The sequence below is a fragment of the Haliotis asinina genome, chromosome 11, assembly GCF_037392515.1.
Source record: "Haliotis asinina isolate JCU_RB_2024 chromosome 11, JCU_Hal_asi_v2, whole genome shotgun sequence".
Taxonomy (NCBI): Eukaryota; Metazoa; Mollusca; class Gastropoda; order Lepetellida; family Haliotidae; genus Haliotis; species Haliotis asinina.
In genome coordinates this window covers 50,555,180-50,576,506 of record NC_090290.1, presented here as the reverse complement: position 1 = coordinate 50,576,506, position 21,327 = coordinate 50,555,180, and the positions used below count along the sequence as shown (strand labels likewise).

Sequence of the window (21,327 nt, the reverse complement as noted above, 5' to 3'; positions counted from 1 at the left end):
TATATATATTTTATATATATATGTAGGTGTGGCTGTGTTTGTGAGTGTGCATGTGTTTACGTGTTCATATGTGTGCTTGCTTGAATGCGTGTATGTGAATGAGGGTATATGAGTGCATGTGTCTATATGTGTGCGTGTGTATATTGGATAGTGTCTGAGTTTTTGTGTGTGTGTGCGTATGTATGTTTGAGTGTGTATGCATGTGTGAGTGAGTGTGTATTCTTGTGAATGAATATGATCTCAGTGTGCATGTGTGCATGTATGTGAGTGTATGTATATGTGAGAATGTGTGTGTGTGTGTGCGCGCGCGCGCGCGCGTGTGTGTGTGTGTGCTTGTGTGAAAGTTTGTGCATGTCACTGTTTACATCTCCTTGTGACGACTAACAGACAAATCGATCACAATGTTCACTTCATCAAAACTGACACTTGATGTTTTTACGTTATGGTTATGTAGAGAATGCTACTGCATCAATGAAGAAAATTACGGCCGCCGATTCTGATGTTTTTCGTACCATCTAAGTGTCCCTAATTTTGTTTGTTTAGTGAAGACGCGATTGTGCAGAGTTTGCTTGCCATACTTCAGCCAAGGAACAAAAAGCTATTGTATCTCAATTCTCTGTCCACAAAATCCTGTGAAGTGAGCAAAGGACCTATCTGCCAGTCCAGTATGCACTGAAAGTAGACAGTAGACAGTATTCTCAGGCAGTATACAGTATTTTCAGGCAGTATACAGTATTCTCAGGCAGTAGACAGTATTCTCAAGCCTCCTTTGAAATGTATGTGCTGGTGCCTGTCCTAGACGGCATTGTGGATTTATTCCATTTTCGTTTAATGTGTATTTTGATAAACAATGTTTGTTATTGCATTACATTGTTTAAGAATAGTTCTTTGAAGTAATATTGACGTTACCATATTTGGAAGCTTTTACAACAGCATAGATTCGTTTGGCATAATGAAATTCTGGGTTCTCAAGGTATAGAATGCTATACAAGGGGCATTTGGATGCTTTTGTGATCTCTCAGAACATCAAGTCTGGATGGTGTGTCTAGACTCGACTAATTTTGGACACTCACCTACAACCATGTCAAGTGTACATTCTTATTATTGGCACAGACAATGGTATTGTCTTTTAAATTGCCGCTGAATATGACACTGGCGCTCTGACTTGACTGCTGCTGTAATTAGTCCGCAGTTATTTTATCAATTTGAAAACACGGTACAGTTAATTTAAAGTTTACCTCATGAAGTGGTATAAGCTCCGATTAGATTAGTCTATCAAGAGTTACGTCCCTTGGTTATTTCATATATAGTCCATTGGCTGGAGGGGGTCCACATGCGGCCCCCCCACAGTTCTACTTCTTGGGTATTTTCTAGTAACCATGGGTCTCTCCATCAGAAAAATGCATGTTAACATTTAATAAACTGGTTCCCGAGGTACCTATGGAGAGCATTTTTAATGCTACCCCACATGTTTTTCATACGCCATTTTTTGGGGGGAGGGGAAACAAATGCAACAATATCTTTTTGCCCTGTGAATTCACCGTAACAAACCACCACTCAAAATGTTGGTATTTGAATTCTCTTTCACATGGTACATAATATATGCAAATCAGGCGGACAAGTAGGTCACCAGAGGTCAAAAGGTCACACAATTTAGCAAAATCACAAAATCTTACTCTTGCTCCTATATGTCAAAGTTCTGGTTCCAAATAGGGAATTTTACCGTTATAACACCCCAGGAAGTGAACTATGATGATGTTGTAACAAAACAGAAAGGCTAATGTTCCATTATTTAACCAATTTTCACTTCTACTGAATGTGAAATAAAGGGATAAATCTCAAACCGTAAAATAGGTTTTGAAACTGTCACATGGTCAAAGTCATTCATCATCAGAGCTGTCACTCTCCTCGCTAGACACGTATTCTTCATCTGAAGAGTTGTGGTTCTCCTTCCCATCATAATCGTCATCATCATCATCATCATCATCATTTCCACCTAATTCACTGACAGTATCTTCTAAAATGTCAACCAACCGTTGAGGAAGGATGTCTCCATCAATCCATTGTGGCTGCATGACACCATTCTCGAATGTCCATGCGTGACCATCCATGGGATCAGGTAAAACTGGATCTGGAATATAGGCTTGCTTCCATATCAACACCTGATACTTCACTCGATTCACATGTTGTTTCAAACAGCTTTGACAGGGAGGTAGCGAACCCATCTCGAAGATCATTTTCAGATTCAATTTGGACTTGTTTCCAATGCCACATTTTGCTATCAATTTCTTGTACCGCAGATTATCAACATGCTTCTCACGTGTATCACCATACAAAGCACAGGTATATTCCTCAAGTGTTTCCATCACATGGCTGGATACGTCTGCACATTGTCCTAACTCACTGAATGCCTCTTCAAAGCGCAGGTTTTTTTTCAAAGTTTTAATGGGGTTTACCTTACCCTTGCCTTTGAAGGCGCTAGAGCTTTCACACCCAGTGAATGCGTGGAAGTTCAGTAGAGAAGAGCGGTAAATTGGTGACAGGGTGTTTGCTATAGCTGTGATATCTAGACAGGGCCTCTTGTTGCCTTTTCCAGTCTCAAATATCACATTAATGTTTTGAAGACGCTCTGCGTGGTGCAGTAAAATGAAAAATACATCTGTATCAGGACTCCGAACCCAGCCATACTTATACCCAGCCTCCTGTGCATAAAGACAATATAGGATAACCCTTGAATCTGTTTCCTCCTGTGTGGACTTTAGAGTTACAATCTCCTCCTCCACGGATGTTGTCTTCCCATCAGACGTTAGCTTGAACGCTCTCCCCTCAACCACAAGTATCACACTTCGTTCTTTAAGTGAAGAGTTGTAGTCACCACTACTCCACGAAGACATCAACACTGCCACTAGTTGTTTCTTGTTCTCATCATTTGTTAAGAAGACTGGCCAACTGTGTGGTCTCCGTGTTTTTTCACTACTCACAATGAGCTTCTCACCACAACCTCTCCTCTTCCTCTCGGCATCTTTTACAGAGTTGTTCTGGTACATGTCCCTGGTGCTACAGAACTGTTGAAACGTGGGGCAATAAGTGTAGCAAGATCTTTCATACCAGGGAACAGATGTGCAGTTGATAAGACTATTGAGGAGACGTTCATGAAGCATGCAAAGTCGCGTGGAGGTAGTAAGTGTGGCTCTGGGTTCTCTGGCATCCTAACCAACTATGGTGCATATCAGAGGTGGGCACAGTCATCAAAGGAACGTGCACAGTACCTGCAGGCAGCGTATAGTATGACAGATATGGTACCTGAATCTGTGACAGGAGAAATTCACAGGGACGTACGCAGGGCTGAAGTACTAAAAGGTGAAAGGCGTGTTGCGAAAACAGCTGCCACAATCAATACCTTCAACAATCCATTCAACACTGCAGAGAAAGGAAAAGTGTACAGCCCCCTCATCTGGTGCGCCGGACAGTTCTGATGTTGAGAATGACATACTAAGAGCAGATACCATTGGAGCAGAGAGCAAGAGCAGCTTTATTCAAGATAGGTTAGAAAAGAAAGAGAAATTCTTTGAACCGATCAAGAAGCTCAGACTGACGACAATGGCTGACATGAACAAATCAGTGAAACTGAAGTCATCACAAAATAAGGTGGTGGAATACAAACAGCAAGGCAACATTGCTCTACAGCTCCTTGTCAAATCTCAGACGCTTGAAGGTAAAACACTGAACCTTAGTCAGCTCATGACATACCCTCTGACAACTGTTCCATTCAGTTTGGCCGAAGCAAATGGTTTCATGGTGGAGACAGACAAGTCGAAAGGCTTACACTACCTGACAAAGCACATTGACGACACCCCCATATTTTTATCTGAAAATGTGAAGGGCACATTAGTCTTTGAAGATGGCAATGCCTGTTTCCATTACATCAAGGGGATACCGGCTACATTCCAAGGAATAGCACAGAAAATCTTCAACTGCATGAATAAAAGTTCAGATGTGGTCTTCAGCACGGACATGTACCAGAACAACTCTGTAAAAGATGCCGAGAGGAAGAGGAGAGGTTGTGGTGAGAAGCTCATTGTGAGTAGTGAAAAAGACACGGAGACCACACAGTAGGCCAGTCTTCTTAACAAATGATGAGAACAAGAAACAACTAGTGGCAGTGTTGATGTCTTCGTGGAGTATACGTAGTGGTGACTACAACTCTTCACTTAAAGAACGAAGTGTGATACTTGTGGTTGAGGGGAGAGCGTTCAAGCTAACGTCTGATGGGAAGACAACATCCGTGGAGGAGGAGATTGTAACTCTAAAGTCCACACAGGAGGAAACAGATTCAAGGGTTATCCTATATTGTCTTTATGCACAGGAGGCTGGGTATAAGTATGGCTGGGTTCGGAGTCCTGATACAGATGTATTTTTCATTTTACTGCACCACGCAGAGCGTCTTCAAAACATTAATGTGATATTTGAGACTGGAAAAGGCAACAAGAGGCCCTGTCTAGATATCACAGCTATAGCAAACACCCTGTCACCAATTTACCGCTCTTCTCTACTGAACTTCCACGCATTCACTGGGTGTGAAAGCTCTAGCGCCTTCAAAGGCAAGGGTAAGGTAAACCCCATTAAAACTTTGAAAAAAACCCTGCGCTTTGAAGAGGCATTCAGTGAGTTAGGACAATGTGCAGACGTATCCAGCCATGTGATGGAAACACTTGAGGAATATACCTGTGCTTTGTATGGTGATACACGTGAGAAGCATGTTGATAATCTGCGGTACAAGAAATTGATAGCAAAATGTGGCATTGGAAACAAGTCCAAATTGAATCTGAAAATGATCTTCGAGATGGGTTCGCTACCTCCCTGTCAAAGCTGTTTGAAACAACATGTGAATCGAGTGAAGTATCAGGTGTTGATATGGAAGCAAGCCTATATTCCAGATCCAGTTTTACCTGATCCCATGGATGGTCACGCATGGACATTCGAGAATGGTGTCATGCAGCCACAATGGATTGATGGAGACATCCTTCCTCAACGGTTGGTTGACATTTTAGAAGATACTGTCAGTGAATTAGGTGGAAATGATGATGATGATGATGACGATGATGATGGGAAGGAGAACCACAACTCTTCAGATGAAGAATACGTGTCTAGCGAGGAGAGTGACAGCTCTAATGATGAATGACTTTGACCATGTGACAGTTTCAAAACCTATTTTACGGTTTGAGATTTATCCCTTTATTTCACATTCAGTAGAAGTGAAAATTGGTTAAATAATGGAACATTAGCCTTTCTGTTTTGTTACAACATCATCATAGTTCACTTCCTGGGGTGTTATAACGGTAAAATTCCCTATTTGGAACCAGAACATTGACATATAGGAGCAAGAGTAAGATTTTGTGATTTTGCTAAATTGTGTGACCTTTTGACCTCTGGTAACCTACTTGTCCGCCTGATTTGCATATATTATGTACCATGTGAAAGAGAATTCAAATACCAACATTTTGAGTGGTGGTTTGTTACGGTGAATTCACAGGGCAAAAAGATATTGTTGCATTTGTTTCCCCTCCCCCCCAAAAATGGCGTATGAAAAACATGTGGGGTAGCATTAAAAATGCTCTCCATAGGTACCTCGGGAACCAGTTTATTAAATGTTAACATGCATTTTTCTGATGGAGAGACCCATGGCTACTAGAAAATACCCAAGAAGTAGAACTGTGGGGGGGGGGGGGGGAGGGGGGGGGGGGGGGGGCGCATGTGGACCCCCTCCAGCCAATGGACTAGTACGTAATCCAAGTCATCGCTGATACATGCGGATTATAGTAACACGTGTCATCGGCTCCCAGTTGCGCGGATTGATGCTCATGCTGTTGACCAATGGATTGTCTGGTCCAGGTTAAATTATTCTAATCGCCGCAATATAGCTGGAATATTGATGTGTGTGGCGTAAAACTAAGTTCACTATATATTAATGTATATGTCATAATCAACATAAATTCGCTTGACTGAAGGGAAATCATACATAACAACACAACTAAATACATTTGAATGTTTCATATTCATGTTCATATCTCCGACATTTTGGCATATACTTACAATAAACATACTATTTACGACTATTTTCAAAATATATTTCAGTTTGAAAAAGTAAACAAAGTCACGAGGTTACATGTCAGTGTAAAGTACTGTCTACAGATGGTTATTGCCTCTGATGAAAACGCAACTATGAAACGTCCAAACAAGTGGGAGCACAAAGCAGCATCCTTCTGCATTAGTGGTGCAATGGCCTTCCGGATAAACGTTCATTAGTCATGTAGGGTACACATGGGTGCGAAGCCTACTTCTGGTATCACCGCGGTGATATATCTGGAATATTCCTAAAAGCAGCTTAAAACCGGGTCAAATTCCTACAGTGAGTGCGTGAGTTGTGCTTTACGCCTCTTTTAGCAATATTCCAGCAATATCACGACGGGGAAAACCAGAAAAAGGCTTCGCAATTTGTAGAGGAATCGAAACCAGACTTTTAGCGTTACGAGTGAACGATGTGCTATCACAGCGCCCCTCAAGTTGTTACAATGGCTGTGGGTCACAACAGAATTTTTGTCTCATTGCGTATAATGCACCTTGCAAACTTCACTCGTAAATTCGTATCATGCAGCACAAGGAATGAATGTAAACAATCTGCTACCGCTTCTCAGAAAAAGACGATTGTTTGATTATAATGTAAAGCATTTTAAATCGGGAATGGGAAATTGTTAAAAAAAGTTAAAACGCCAGCAAACATCAGTATTACCAGCGCACTCGTTTGAATCTGTACCATGCAAGATAAAGAAAAGAACGAACGAAACAAAATTAGATCTCATGTAGGAAAGCCCACAAAACTGCGCCAAGTGTCCCTGACAGTAAAGCTACTTCCAGCCAGAACAGACAGATATTTACCCTCCTGTGAATCGGTTGGGTTTGTTTCTTCTTTGGAAGTTCTGTTGATTCTGCTGAAACACCATACCCGAATGGTTCATCTCCGCTGCCAGTTTTCCCCGTGTCTTTGTCGTTGTTATTGTTTGGATTGTGTCCCTTTGCTGTTGGATCATCTCCCCTTTCGAAGTAGAGCAGGACGATGCAAGCATTTCCGAGAACTGCAACGAAGCTTAGGAACAGCATGGCGGTTACGTACACGGCTGGAAAAAATAAAAATATAAAGAAACGTGTATGACCCCCTTGAAACAAGTGTGTTAAATGACCTGGTTTCGGTTAGTACGCGAGGTGAGAATATCCAAATGGTTAAAGCGCCACGGGTTTGATTCCACATATGGGCACAATTTGTGAAGCCCATTTCTAGCGTCCCCAGCCGTGACATCGCTGGAATATTGTTAAATGAGACGTAAAACCAAACTGACTCTAGTAGGCAATGTTTCCTGTAACCGACTACCGTTACAAGAGGCGATTGGTTGTTTGTATCACAAAAAAATATTAATAATCCGACAAGATTATGACAAAATGTTATTAAATTGAATCGGGATCAAATCATGCACTGCATGACATAATTCGGATACGGCCAGATCTGTACAGAATACTACACAAGTACAACAGGCACTAAAGGCAGTTATTTCGGAGCAAATGATACTTGTTGAACTCTGACTAATTAAGCAAGGAAGTTGCATTTTGTCTCGCTTTTAGCAATATTCCAGCAATATCACGGCGGGGGACACGATACATGGGCTTCAGAGATTGTACCCATATGGGGAATCGGACCGGGGCCTTTGGCGTGATGAACGAACACTTTAACGACAAGGCTACCCCAACCACCCCGAATTATGACAAATAGGATGTTCAAATTTCCAAGCGACAGGACAATAATGGGACATTAACTGGACGTGACATTTAAAAGCAGCTGGAGGTTTCGATCAATGCTCAAATTTTCAGTCTGATATAAAGCAAGGATAGTAACTGGACATTCACAGACAGTTAACTATCTACCCTCCAACAGATGGCCTTCATGTAGCTGGAATATTGTCCTGTGCAGCACTGAAGACACAAAAGCGAATCAACTACATTTACAAAGGTGTGTATACTCGTCACCTACCTAGAACAGAGACCGATGTTGAGACCTTTGGCATCGTGGAGTCAATTACTCCCAGGTACACTGTGAACGACAAGAGTGTCGTCATGGAAACCGACATCTTCTCCCCTGAACTTGCAGGAATAAGAAAGCTGACGATGCACAACTGGGACAGGATGAAGATGGGTAGGATAAGAACAAGAATGTAGTAGACAGGTCGACGATCAAGCTGTAGTTTGAACACCACTGCCTCGTATTTTGGGTGCTTCTCAACTTCAGCGACACGAACCTTGTACTCCCCGTTCTCAGTCAGTGCTGCGTCGTTTGGTATGGGATTATGATTTAGGACCATTTCAGTACTCACGTGTATCCAGCTGTACATGGTGATTTCACAATTCTGAGTATCAAAAGGAAAGAGGCGAATGTCAACAGGGCAGAATGTCTCCAGGGATACTGCAGGGCTGAAAACGACTGTTCCATTGCTGAAAATGCTGGCAAGATTCTCTCCATCCCACAGTGATCGCTTCTCACTCACTCTGAAACAAATGGAAACTTGCGTATGCCTATAAAGGAAATATAGACAGTGTTTTATTAGACGTCACATTCCTGTCATATGAATGAGTGAGTTTATTTTTTTTCGCCACTCAGCAATATTTCAACTATATGGCAGATGTCTGTAAATAATCAAGTATGGACCAAACAATCCAGTTATCAACAGCATGAGTATTGATCTACACAACTGGGATGTGATGACGTGTGCCGACCAAGTCAGTGAGCCTGACCACCTGATCCAGTAAGTCGATCAGGTGTTGAAGACCAGTTCTAACCCGGATCTTCATGGGTCACCTCTTACGACAAGCATGGGTTTCTACAGACCAGTTCTAAGCTGGATCTGCTGTATATAGTCGAGTCACGTGGATACAATTGCTTGTGGTAAGAAACTGATAAACACCGAAACCAACGAGATTGATCCTCATGAATAAGCATGAGTAATGGAGTGGGTTCGTTTTTTTATGCCGCGTTTTGTAATTTTTCAGCAATATCATGCTTAAGAACACCAGAAATTGACTTCATGCAATGAACTCATGTGGGGAATTGAACCTGGCTTCGGCATGGTGAGCAAACGTTTTAGCCACTGGGCTTCTCTAAAGAGTAAGAATGTGTAGATACCTGTGGTTGTTGTAGGAGGCCATTGATAGGATAAGTTGGTGAGGCTCAGTGAGTATGTTTGTTGGTGCATGTTATTGTATCACATTTGCATTGATTCATGCTCCGAATTTCAATTACCAGATTTCTAATTTGCAGATCGCTGCCACTGGGATTTTACTGACTGCAGCGTTAAACAAAAAAAAACAACAACAAAAACCCAATGATCATTGACGATCGCTCTTGGTCCAGAATAATTTTGGTTGGTAGACAAGACTTAGTGTAGATGGCTAAAGGCCAGGACCTGTTCAAATTAAGAATAAATAGAATGGGTTAGCGGAAAGGTGTTGGGAAGGCTGCTTAAAAAAACATGTATCAGTCACCATTAATTATACTTCTATCAGTTGAAACTTGAACTTGTGGAGGACGTACATGTTTTGTTTTGTCAATGAAAAGCATACTCTTTATTGGGATATTCCCAGAAATCTCACAAGTTCCTTTTTGTTTTGAGGAACTGAGAATTTCGAAATAGAGTCCATCTTTGCTTGGGCTGACAGTACCTGGTCTACCATACGAAACACAAATTGTGACTTTTTGCTAAAATTATGCTTGGCTTCAATGAGTCCCTGCAGAAGGCACACATCTGGTTACGGTTTCATTCCTTGGAACGAAATAGCATAACACTGTAATGTCAAAAGTCTAACTTGAATCTTGACAGCCCATTTAGGGGGAATCTGCCAATAACCTTTCATGGGGTCAATCTTGCTGATATACTTGGCTTGACCGAATCTGCAGATGCCGTCATTGGGTGTTGCTTGGAACGGGGTAAAAAATTAAGAAGCGGCGTTCACACGTTTCAAGTCGATACAGAATCTGTTACTTCTATCAGGCACAAGAATACAACGTGAACTCCAGTATTTTGACTTGTATTGAACATGTATTGAAGATCCTTATTCAAGACTTCAAGCTAATCTTCTAGGGGCGTTGTTGCAAAGGCACACTAGGTCACTCTCTTATAAAAGCAGGTGAAGGACAAGGTATGATAGAGGCCCCTACTGGCCTTTAAAAAAGTACAGTTTTTCGGTTTATGAAATTGCCCCATACAACATCTCAAAAAATAAACATTGACATAAACTAACATCTTTAAAAAACAATCCATCACATTTACACTTCTGTGCCATGATCCATTATATTTTGAATGGTTTTGTGCTCTAAAATACACATAGCAAACATCGTTATTAAAAATTTAAGTATCATAAGGCACTCACACGGCTGATTTATGAGAGGTAAACATTGGTGTTTGGTTGTTGGTCTCTGCTAGAAAAGTAAGAAGATGTCTGAAGATTTTCGAAATATGATCAAGCAGTACTGTAAAGGTGAGAATCTTTGTTATTATGTAAGAATTTGAGTTTTTCTATCATCTGTGTATCAAACACCTTTGAGTCACCTGTCACTGTCAAAATAACACTGTCATTCAACAGGTTTGCCATGTATAAACATATGCATTTTCCAAGAACTTATGTACCTTGATGTTTCAAATGACATATTAGATTTCATTTAACCAAAATGACTACACGTAACTGTATGAAAAGGATTTTTTTTAGGTAGAATAAGAACATTGCATCAAGGTCTAGCAGATGATGAACACAAGCAGACGTCAAGTCATACATAGTTGTAAAGTGTAATATATGAGCTTAAATTCACACTGGGAGGCAAAGGAATATGCAGCATAATGGATGCAATTGTGGACTGTTGGGTTTTTTGTTATCAGAAATGCAGGTTCAAATCCATGTACCTTCTTTCTTTTTTTCAAAGTTTGTTTATCAAGTCTACAATGTTTAACTAAACTGTTTCACATCAAATCCAAATATTGTAATTTTTTTCCTAAGTTTGGAAATCTATGTTACAACAGTGGCGAAACAGGCTTTAATTAACATCATGTAAATCTTTTCTTAAGACACTGACCATTCACCCTTTCAAGTCGGTCTAGTTGCCTTTGTTCCCAATATTTTAAATTCATATTTTATACATTTTGATCTACTTTAGGTTTATACACTTTTGAATACTGCAGTTCTTGAGAGTGAATCAGATACTGAGATTGATGACTGTGTGAATGAAGAGTAATAGTGGATGTTTTATATCTTTAAAGTGGATAAGTTGTGAATAATTACTCTGTGAAGTCTTTTGAATACTGACTTTAACATGTGCATGGTGTTAATATGAACCTGCGCTGACAATGAAATTTCACCCGAAATGGGCCCCACTGAGGTCAAGACCTGTGATTTTTAGTGCAACATGGTTTGCTATTGTAATAACATATGATGAGTGAGACGTTAACTGTATATTTGCTAAAACTGGTTGTAAATGCTGACTTGTACCACTTGCTAGTTAGAATGAAGCTGTGCCCAAAATGAAGCTTCACCCAAAACAGGCCCCTGTGATTGTTAGTGCAACATGATTGTTATCATGCTTACATGTTGTACAATGGACCCACGGATTACATTTGCAAAGAATGCTGTGGATTTGAGTTTTGGGGACACAACTGGCAAGTAATTGAATTAACAATGTTTTGCAACCCCAATTGGACCCCTTCAGGTTAAAACATTATGACTGACATTGACATGTTTTTCAGTATGACTACCTGTCGTAAAACTGCTGTAATTTGTATGTAAATAAAATAACAGTTGTAAATAAGCCATTATGGCACACTGACATTTTAGACTTCTTGTTATTTTTCATGGGAACGATAAAACCCATTTTGGGCTCCCCTGCAGTAAAATTACACCGCAGAACATATAAAATATAGCATTTTTATGCAAAGCTAACTTGTCTCTAAACAAATAACATGTTTTCAGCCAATTCTGTTAGTGGGCCAAAAACTACCCTTATCATACCTTGTCCTTTTGATAAGGTTATTGTTTATTCCAGTTAATACACTAATGTAACTTTGACTTGCATGTAAACAATCCAGTGACTGACATACTGAGCATCAATGAGAAATGCTTTCGGATACAATAACACGTTTATTTATTGACCCGAACACCTGATAGCGTCCGTCGTTCTTACGCGAAGCATTTTTTAACGATGAATTCGAATCAGGACCTTCACGGGTATTGGCTGATGTTGACATCAGTGGATAAATAGTCTGATCAGTTTAGGGTAAAGGACAAACCTCCCGATGTCCATACTAATCTCTTACAGTATGAACAGGAATGTTAATACTCACATGTTCATGGCTACTAGATCTGGAAGCCAGATGTTAGAACTTTGGACCTTGATCTCAGACACGCCACCATAGTCATCTGGACGCCACGTCAGAATCTCGTCCCGCCATGTCTATACATTCAGGAAATGTTCAGATAATAATAATAAGTGTATTTACAATGCACTAAACTCTATTCACTTGGTGAATGCGCACAGCGCTTACGATCTGGTTTTTATTATCCCAGAAGCCAAAGCTGCCTGTGAGGTGGTAGAAAGTTAATTGTCATATGATATTTCCCATCAGGTATCCATTTTCTGTTAGGTGAATTTTGAACAAATTCACTTGCCTTGCACTGAAGAATCTAGCTGCCAAACACTCATTCAGTCAGAGATCGTGCCAGGTAACTGACAACTCACACAATATTCCAGCTAAATATCATTTGTCTGCACATAGTCGAATCTACTCTGGTGCTTGTTATTGTGGGTAAGGTCCTAGGTACGCGGATTACTCAATCAACTCACCAACGTCAACGAGAATGATATCATGCTTCCATCCACTCAGGTGCAACTCTACTACATAGTGCAGATTTCTACCACGTTCCTTATATATGAAAGGCTTGAAGAGGTATAACATTGACGCTGCATCCATAGCTTTACCCGTAGACTGCCTGGATGAACGTTTATAACCAACACCTGCAAAATATGAAACACAGTCTCTCTCTCTCTCTCTCTCTATCTCTCTCTATCTCTCTCTATCTCTCTCCACACACATATACACACACAAACACAAACCTACACAAACACACACACAGCCTTGAGCACGTACTTGTTGCGTGGATATATGCGCTACATAAATATCCGAATGAATGAATGAATGAATGAATGTTCACATGCACGTCCCCTCTCTTCAGTATCGAAGGAGTGGTGGCTTAGCCTAGTGATTAAAGCATTCGCCTTCCAGGCCGAAGACAAGGTTCGATGGGTCACATTGGTATAATGTCTCGTTCAATGCTGTTGTCACCAGTGGTGATGTTGCTGGTGATGTTTGCTAAAAGCGAAGTTACAAACTGCTAATCCTTTCTGTTCCATTATATCTGTGTGAATCCCATTTTTGCTGCCCTCCGCTGTGATATTGTGAAATATGTATTACTAAAAACGGCGTAAATATAAACTCATCTTTTCAGACACCAAAACACACTATCACGTGATTATTACCATATATGTGAGTCCAATGGTTCTCATTGTCTGCCTTTTCAAGTCCTGCAAATGTATAATACTCATGTATAGTAATTATTGTGGAGTATGTTATACTTGGAATAGCACGTGCTCTTTTAGTGCAGGCTAATACGTGCGTTACTTCAAGAGTGTGGATTCGAATACAGGACAGAATTGAACTCCCAATAGTACTAGAACTGTACATTGCTGAGAAATTATAACCCCATACTTACGTTACGTCTGAAGTGTCTGACCACTTTCAAAAGTATACTGACTAGCAAAAGAAACGCAATTCTGCGTAACATAAATATATAAGTTTACAATTTATTTTGTAGAAAAATACTTTTTTTTCTTCAGCAAATTATGTTTTGATACATAATTACACTAATTACACTAATTACGACGCCAGTGTAGCCAGATCCTAGAGTACCTTGTATGTCCACCTTGGTATTTGACTGCGAAAATTAGGGCCATGAGTTAGCCAAGTGGTTAATGTGTTCGCTCGTCACGCGAAAGACCCAGGTTCAATTCCCCACATGGGTACAATAAGTTATGAAATATTGCTAAAACGGCATAAACCTAAATTCATTCACCCCAGGAAAATCGGTATGTTCTTACCCCGATGTTTGTTGGAGAAGTAGGTGTAGTTCTAACTGTTGAGGAGGTGGTAGGTGGTGTGTAGACACACATGTTTCAAAGATTATGCTGATGAAATGTAAACCTAATGACACTAAACAGATATCACGAAATCACTGGTTGTATTTATTTCAAAACTGATATTCAGCGAATGCACATACCAGATCATGGACGACGAATATCTGAAGGTCAAGGTCGACGCTTATTGCCTGACTTTGGTTCAGGAGAGGTCTTGCAGTGACACTGTAGTTTTGAAACAGGTCCTGCTGTAGGCGAACGACCTCCCAATAGTTGCCTGTTGCAAATGTACAAATAGCCAATATACACAGGACGTGACAACGTTCATGAATTTTATTCCAGAGGCACGAATACGTATATGGGTTAGTCACCCTTACAAGGTAGCTATATAAGTAGACACTGAGAGGGCGTGCATAAATGACCTACACTACAAGGGCATATTATTCAATACACGTCTAATGTATTAGGCATGATGGAGATTATCCGCATAAATACATTTAAAAAATGGAAACAACTGTCCTTGATCAGTTAGTCAGTTATGCTAATAAAACACTTCCAATAACAATGGACAATAGGTTCAAGTTTTCAATACATTACAAAGTTCTAATATTACTAACTGATATCGAAACAGAGTGAAATAACCAACGCAGAAATGCAATTGCTGACAATAAACTGTTCTTTCATGCTGAAATGCAATGAGCTACCAATAAACTGTTCTTTCATGCTGAAATGCAATGAGCTAACAATAAACTGTTCTTTCGTGCTGAAATGCGATGATCCCTGACAGGGCTCGATATGGTCCTTTGTTACTTGCACTGGTGTCGCCTAGTTATTAATCTACCTTCCACCAAGATCAAGTCCATTTTTGAGTAGGTATACCTCTGTATGAGTCATCTAAACAGTTCAAAAGCATATTTCTTTCACTACACATTGCAATAAAAGCAGTGCATCTGGAATTTGTCTGTTGCAGTTATGTTTCTATCTCAGGTTGCAGGTAGGATAACATCTCTTAAATCGAACCCTGCTTGACAAAATTAACATTCTTGGACATTTGAATACAAAAGACAAAAGAATCCTATATTTAGAAAGGACATGAGCCCAAACTCCCGCGATAGAAATACAGTTGGCTGAGAACCATATAATTTTATGATTGTTTATGAAATAGAGTGACTGATCAAAATTAAGATCATCTATGTATATTTTTTCTTGCAAAACACATGAATATTCTTCGATATTGAAAAAACAGTTCAAAACAGTATCTCCAAAATGTATTGAGACGTTGGGACGTTGCTTGTTACTGACTCTAATTCATTCCTTGATCAACAAATGTTTTGTATGCTGTTTAACGCAGCCCTCCAGCTTAACAAACATTTGGTCTGTATTGAGTCAGGTTCCGACTATCCAGTCACTGGGCATTGCAATTTGATACGGTGACATGTGTCAGGTACGTCAACGAGTCTCACCAACCGATCCGTTTCGTGCTCACCCTCATCCCGATCTTACGACAAGCATGCGTTGCTGAACATCAATTCTTACCAGATCTTCATGGTTTTTAATACGACAGAATTACGCCAAAGGGTTAGTTTTCTGGATATGTCGTCATCGGGTGTTGAAATTCACTGCTTTGGTGTTGTTTTGACAACCATTTGTATAAAGCAATCCACAGGTTTAAGAACCAAACAACGCAAAAATTGTCATTACCTGCGTAAACGCCCAGCTTCCACGTGAATAGCAGCAGGGTTTGGAGCTTGAATAGTAACAGGGTTTGGAACCACATCCTAACTGCGGGACAATGCTGTGGATTGTAATGACGGTGACGAGACATGTAGGTGTGGGCGTTCACTAAAACAAATACGAAATCCTGTTTCACCAATGTTTCAGAAAAGTGATTTGTTTTGAAGATAAAGATAATGCATGATTTTTCGAACCCCAAATGTAATGTTCCTAAAGCTAATGGGCGCCGAGATTATTATATTTATTTCGCACTTTGTTAAAAGGGAGTATCCATTAATAAGAACTTCGTCATGCTATGAAGTGCAAAGCTAACAACTAAAACTAATTGCAATTAGGTTACATCTATTTACTGACCCATTAGTAGCTGAAGGTCTAATGCAATAGAAAGGATCATTGTCGGTAGCCGTGCAGCTTGGTTTGATGCATCAGAGACCGATATGATTTTCCTGTAGTTCCTTCTTTTGAATTGCAAAGTGTTCTGTGAATTGTACAGTGAAATAGTGACTTCTTTTAACGCAGCTTGAAAGGCCCAGCAATATCACCAGAATTGGTCTTCATACATTGTACCCAAGTGGAGAATCGAACCAGGGTCTTCGGCGTGACGAACGACAGCTTTAACCATGAGGCTACTTCACTGCCTAGATTCTTCGTGGAAGAAGTCATAGTCCAACATAACGCCATAGGGTTCGCAGTAAACCATCTACCTTTGGTGGAGATATGCTCTGATTTTGCATTTCATCACTTGTACTGATCTTTGACGATACTTTCTCAAACACGCAAATTCAGATCACATTCAGACTTGATCTGGGCCGGTGGAGTAGCTTAATGGTTAAAGCATCAAGACGAAAACATGGAGTCTATTCGCCACATGGGTACCATATAAGAGGCTCATTTCTGGCGTCTCACGCTGTGAATACTGGATAGAAGTGCATGTACAAGACACTACATTAGTGAGTAAATGCAGTTTTACACCGCTTGTAGAAATATGCCAGCAATATCAGTGCAGAGGACAACAGAAGTGAGCTTCGCACAGTGCACCCAAGTAGGGATCGAACCAGGATCTTCAGCGTGACGATCAGACACTTTAACCATTAGGCTACCCAGCCGTCTCTCCCAAAACAATGCACTAATTAGAACGTAAAAAAGCGAGAATATCTCAACATTTATGTGTATGTGACCTATTATATGAATTATTAGGTTATAACTCGCACTGGTTTGCAAGTTTATCTGTGCGTTAATCTAGGAATATATCTTACCGATGCATTACCTTAATGCACCTAACATATGCTATGCGCGGGTTACACTTTCTTAGTAAAGGACAAATTCTAGTTTGTTGGGTTGAGGGCTATTTCGGGATTTAAACCCTTACCCTCAAAGTCAGGCACCTAATCACCAGCACACAAGTAGTGAAATGTGTACTTTAGTAAGAAATTGTAATCTCTAACACAATATATGTTACATTTGACCAGTTTCAGAATGGCATTGTGTATTATAACAAACTGACGGATGTAACGAAGGCACGAATGCACGCACGCACACACTCATGCATAGACACACCCTCACATGAGAAGGAAACCAACTCGAAACACAGTCACGCACGCACGTCACACACACACACACACACACACACACACACACACACACACACACACACACACACACACACACACACACACACACATACATACATACATACATACATGCATGCATGCATGCATACATACATACATACATACATACATCACTTATTGTCACGGGCACTATTGTGGTAGCGATTGATTTACACATGTTTGTTTGACACTTTCTGTGCCATGAGCAACCAAATCTTTACAAACAACGGTCCACCACATCTCCATAAAATGACTGAAGCATATTGATTCCTGTTGCACAAAGTGACGCGAAATGGTAGACCATGGCATGTGAATGCAATGCATTTGCTAACACGCATCTACCTGTACAACTCGGCTTCCGTATCTACATTCACTCTGTGTTGACAAGTCCATTAGATGTGTTGCTGCTTGGCATCCATATGCCAATACTAGATGTCAATGCTATTTAACTGGTGTAGGAATTTCTTACGTAGGTGAAAAAAATTCATCTCTATAGCTGCAGGCATCCTCCACGTGGGTGTAAATATCATCTATGTCGATGTAGAAATCTCCTGCGTCACTGTGTAAACACATGCATATGTAGGTATAATCTATGTACATGTAGGTATAATCTGTGTACATGTAGGTATAATCTATGTAGATGTAGGTATAATCTATGTAGACATGTGTATCATCTGTGTACATTTAGGTATAATCTATGTAGATATGTGTATCATCTGTGTACATGTAGGTATAATCTATGTAGATATGTGTATCATCTGTGTACATGTAGGTATAATCTATGTAGATATGTGTATCATCTGTGTACATGTAGATATAATCTATGTAGACATGTATATCATCTATGTACATGTAGATATAATGTATGTAGATATGTGCACCATATGTGTATATGTAGGTGTCATCTGCTATAGACATAGGTATCATCTGTGTACATTCAAATATATAATCTGTGTGCATGTAGGTGTCACATATGCAGATATAGGTATCATCTGTGTACATTCAGATGTATAATCTGTGTACATGTAGGTGTCACATATGTAGATGTAGGTATCATCTGTGTACATTCAAAAGTATAATCTGTGCACATGTAGGTGTCATCTATGCAGATGTAGTTATCATCTGTGTACATTCAAATGTATAATCTGTGTACATGTAGGTGTCACATATCTAGATATAGGTATCATCTGTGTACATTCAGATGTATAATCTGTGTACATGTAGGTGTCATCTATGCAGATGTAGGCATCATCTGTGTACATTCAGATGTATAATCTGTGGACATGTAGGTGTCATCTATGGAGATGTAGGTATCATCTGTGTACATTCAAATGTATAATCTGTGTTCATGTAGGTGTCATCTATGCAGATGTAGGTATCATCTGTGTACATTCAGATGTATAATCTGTGTGCATGTAGGTGTCACATATGCAGATGTAGGTATCATCTGTGTACATTCAGACGAATAAACTGTGTACATGTAGGTGTCATCTATGCAGATGTAGTTATCATCTGTGTACATTCAGATGTATAGTCTGTGTTCATGTAGGTGTCATCTATGCAGATGTAGGTACCATCTGTGTACATTCAGATGTATAATCTGTATACATGTAGGTGTCATCTATGCAGATGTAGGTATCATCTGTGTACATTCAGATGTATAATCTGTGTTCATGTAGGTGTCACATAAGCAGATGTAGGTATCATCTGTGTACATTCAAATGTATAATCTGTTTACATGTAGGTGTCACATATGTAGATGTAGGTATCATCTGTGTACATTCAGATGTACAGTCTGTGTTCATATAGGTGTCATCTATACAGATGTAGGTATCATCTGTGTACATTCAAATGTATAATCTGTGCACATGTAGGTGTCATGTATACAGATGGAGGTATCATGTGTGTACATTCCGATGTATAATCTGTGCACATGTAGGTGTCATCTATGTAGATGTAGGTATCATCTGTGTACATTCAGATGTATAATCTGTGCACATGTAGGTGTCATCTATACAGATGTAGGTATCATGTGTGTACATTCAAATGTATAATCTGTGTTCATGTAGGTGTCACATATCTAGATATAGATATCATCTGTGTACATTCAGATGTATAATCTGTGTACATGTAGGTGTCACATATGGAGATGTAGGTATCATCTGTGTACATTCAAATGTATAATCTGTGTACATGTAGGTGTCATCTATGCAGATGTAGGTATCATCTGTGTACATTCAGATGTATAATCTGTGTACATGTAGGTGTCATCGATGCAGATGTAGGTATCATCTGTGTACATTCAGATGTATAATCTGTGCACATGTAGGTGTCATCTATGTAGATGTAGGTATCATCTGTGTACATTCAAATGTATAATCTGTGTACATGTAGGTGTCACATATCTAGATATAGGTAGCATCTGTGTACATTCAGATGTATAATCTGTGTACATGTAGGTGTCACATATGGAGATGTAGGTATCATCTGTGTACATTCAGATGTATAATCTGTGTACATGTAGGTGTCATCTATGCAGATGTAGGTATCATCTGTGTACATTCAGATGTATAATCTGTGTACATGTAAGTGTCATCTATGCAGATGTAGGTATCATCTGTGTACATTCAGGTGTATAATCTGTGCACATGTAGGTGTCATCTATGTAGATGTAGGTATCATCTGTGTACATTCAAATGTATAATCTGTGTTCATGTAGGTGTCATCTATGCAGATGTAGGTATCATCTGTGTACATTCAGATGTATAATCTGTGTGCATGTAGGTGTCACATATGCAGATGTAGGTATCATCTGTGTACATTCAGACGAATAACCTGTGCACATGTAGGTGTCATCTATGCAGATGTAGGTATCATCTGTGTACATTCAGATGTATAATCTGTGTGCATGTAGGTGTCACATATGCAGATGTAGGTATCATCTGTGTACATTCAGACGAATAAACTGTGTACATGTAGGTGTCATCTATGCAGATGTAGTTATCATCTGTGTACATGCAGATGTATAGTCTGTGTTCATGTAGGTGTCATCTATGCAGATGTAGGTACCATCTGTGTGCATTCAGATGTATAATCTGTATACATGTAGGTGTCATCTATGCAGATGTAGGTATCATCTGTGTACATTCAGATGTATAATCTGTGTACATGTAGGTGTCACATAAGCAGATGTAGGTATCATCTGTGTACATTCAAATGTACAATCTGTGTACATGTAGGTGTCACATATGTAGATGTAGGTATCATCTGTGTACATTCAGATGTATAGTCTGTGTTCATATAGGTGTCATCTATAGAGATGTAGGTATCATCTGTGTACATTCAAATGTATAATCTGTGCACATGTAGGTGTCATGTATACAGATAGTGGTATCGTGTGTGTACATTCCGATGTATAATCTGTGCACATGTAGGTGTCATCTATGTAGATGTAGGTATCATCTGTGTACATTCAGATGTATAATCTGTGCACATGTAGGTGTCATCTATACAGATGTAGGAATCATGTGTGTACATTCAAATGTATAATCTGTTTACATGTAGGTGTCACATATCTAGATATAGATATCATCTGTGTACATTCAGATGTATAATCTGTGCACATGTAGGTGTCATCTATGTAGATGTAGGTATCATCTGTGTACATTCAGATGTATAATCTGTGTACATGTAGGTGTCATCTATGCA

At 39.7% G+C, this 21,327-nt stretch overlaps 1 protein-coding gene across 1 annotated transcript in view; it reads right to left on the bottom strand.

Annotated features, from left to right (window-relative positions):
• Positions 1 to 6,036: 6,036 nt before the first annotated feature.
• Positions 6,037 to 21,327, bottom strand: part of LOC137255952 (uncharacterized) — a 92,218-nt gene continuing 76,927 nt past the window's right edge. The window contains exons 6-11 of the mRNA XM_067793561.1: positions 15,977 to 16,117; positions 14,419 to 14,552; positions 13,622 to 13,666; positions 12,429 to 12,538; positions 8,081 to 8,592; positions 6,037 to 7,175 (exon numbers count right to left, since the gene is read on the bottom strand). Coding sequence (XP_067649662.1) covers positions 6,850 to 7,175; positions 8,081 to 8,592; positions 12,429 to 12,538; positions 13,622 to 13,666; positions 14,419 to 14,552; positions 15,977 to 16,117 — 1,268 coding nt within the window. The 3' untranslated portion in view covers positions 6,037 to 6,849. The remainder of the gene's footprint in view (positions 7,176 to 8,080; positions 8,593 to 12,428; positions 12,539 to 13,621; positions 13,667 to 14,418; positions 14,553 to 15,976; positions 16,118 to 21,327) is intronic.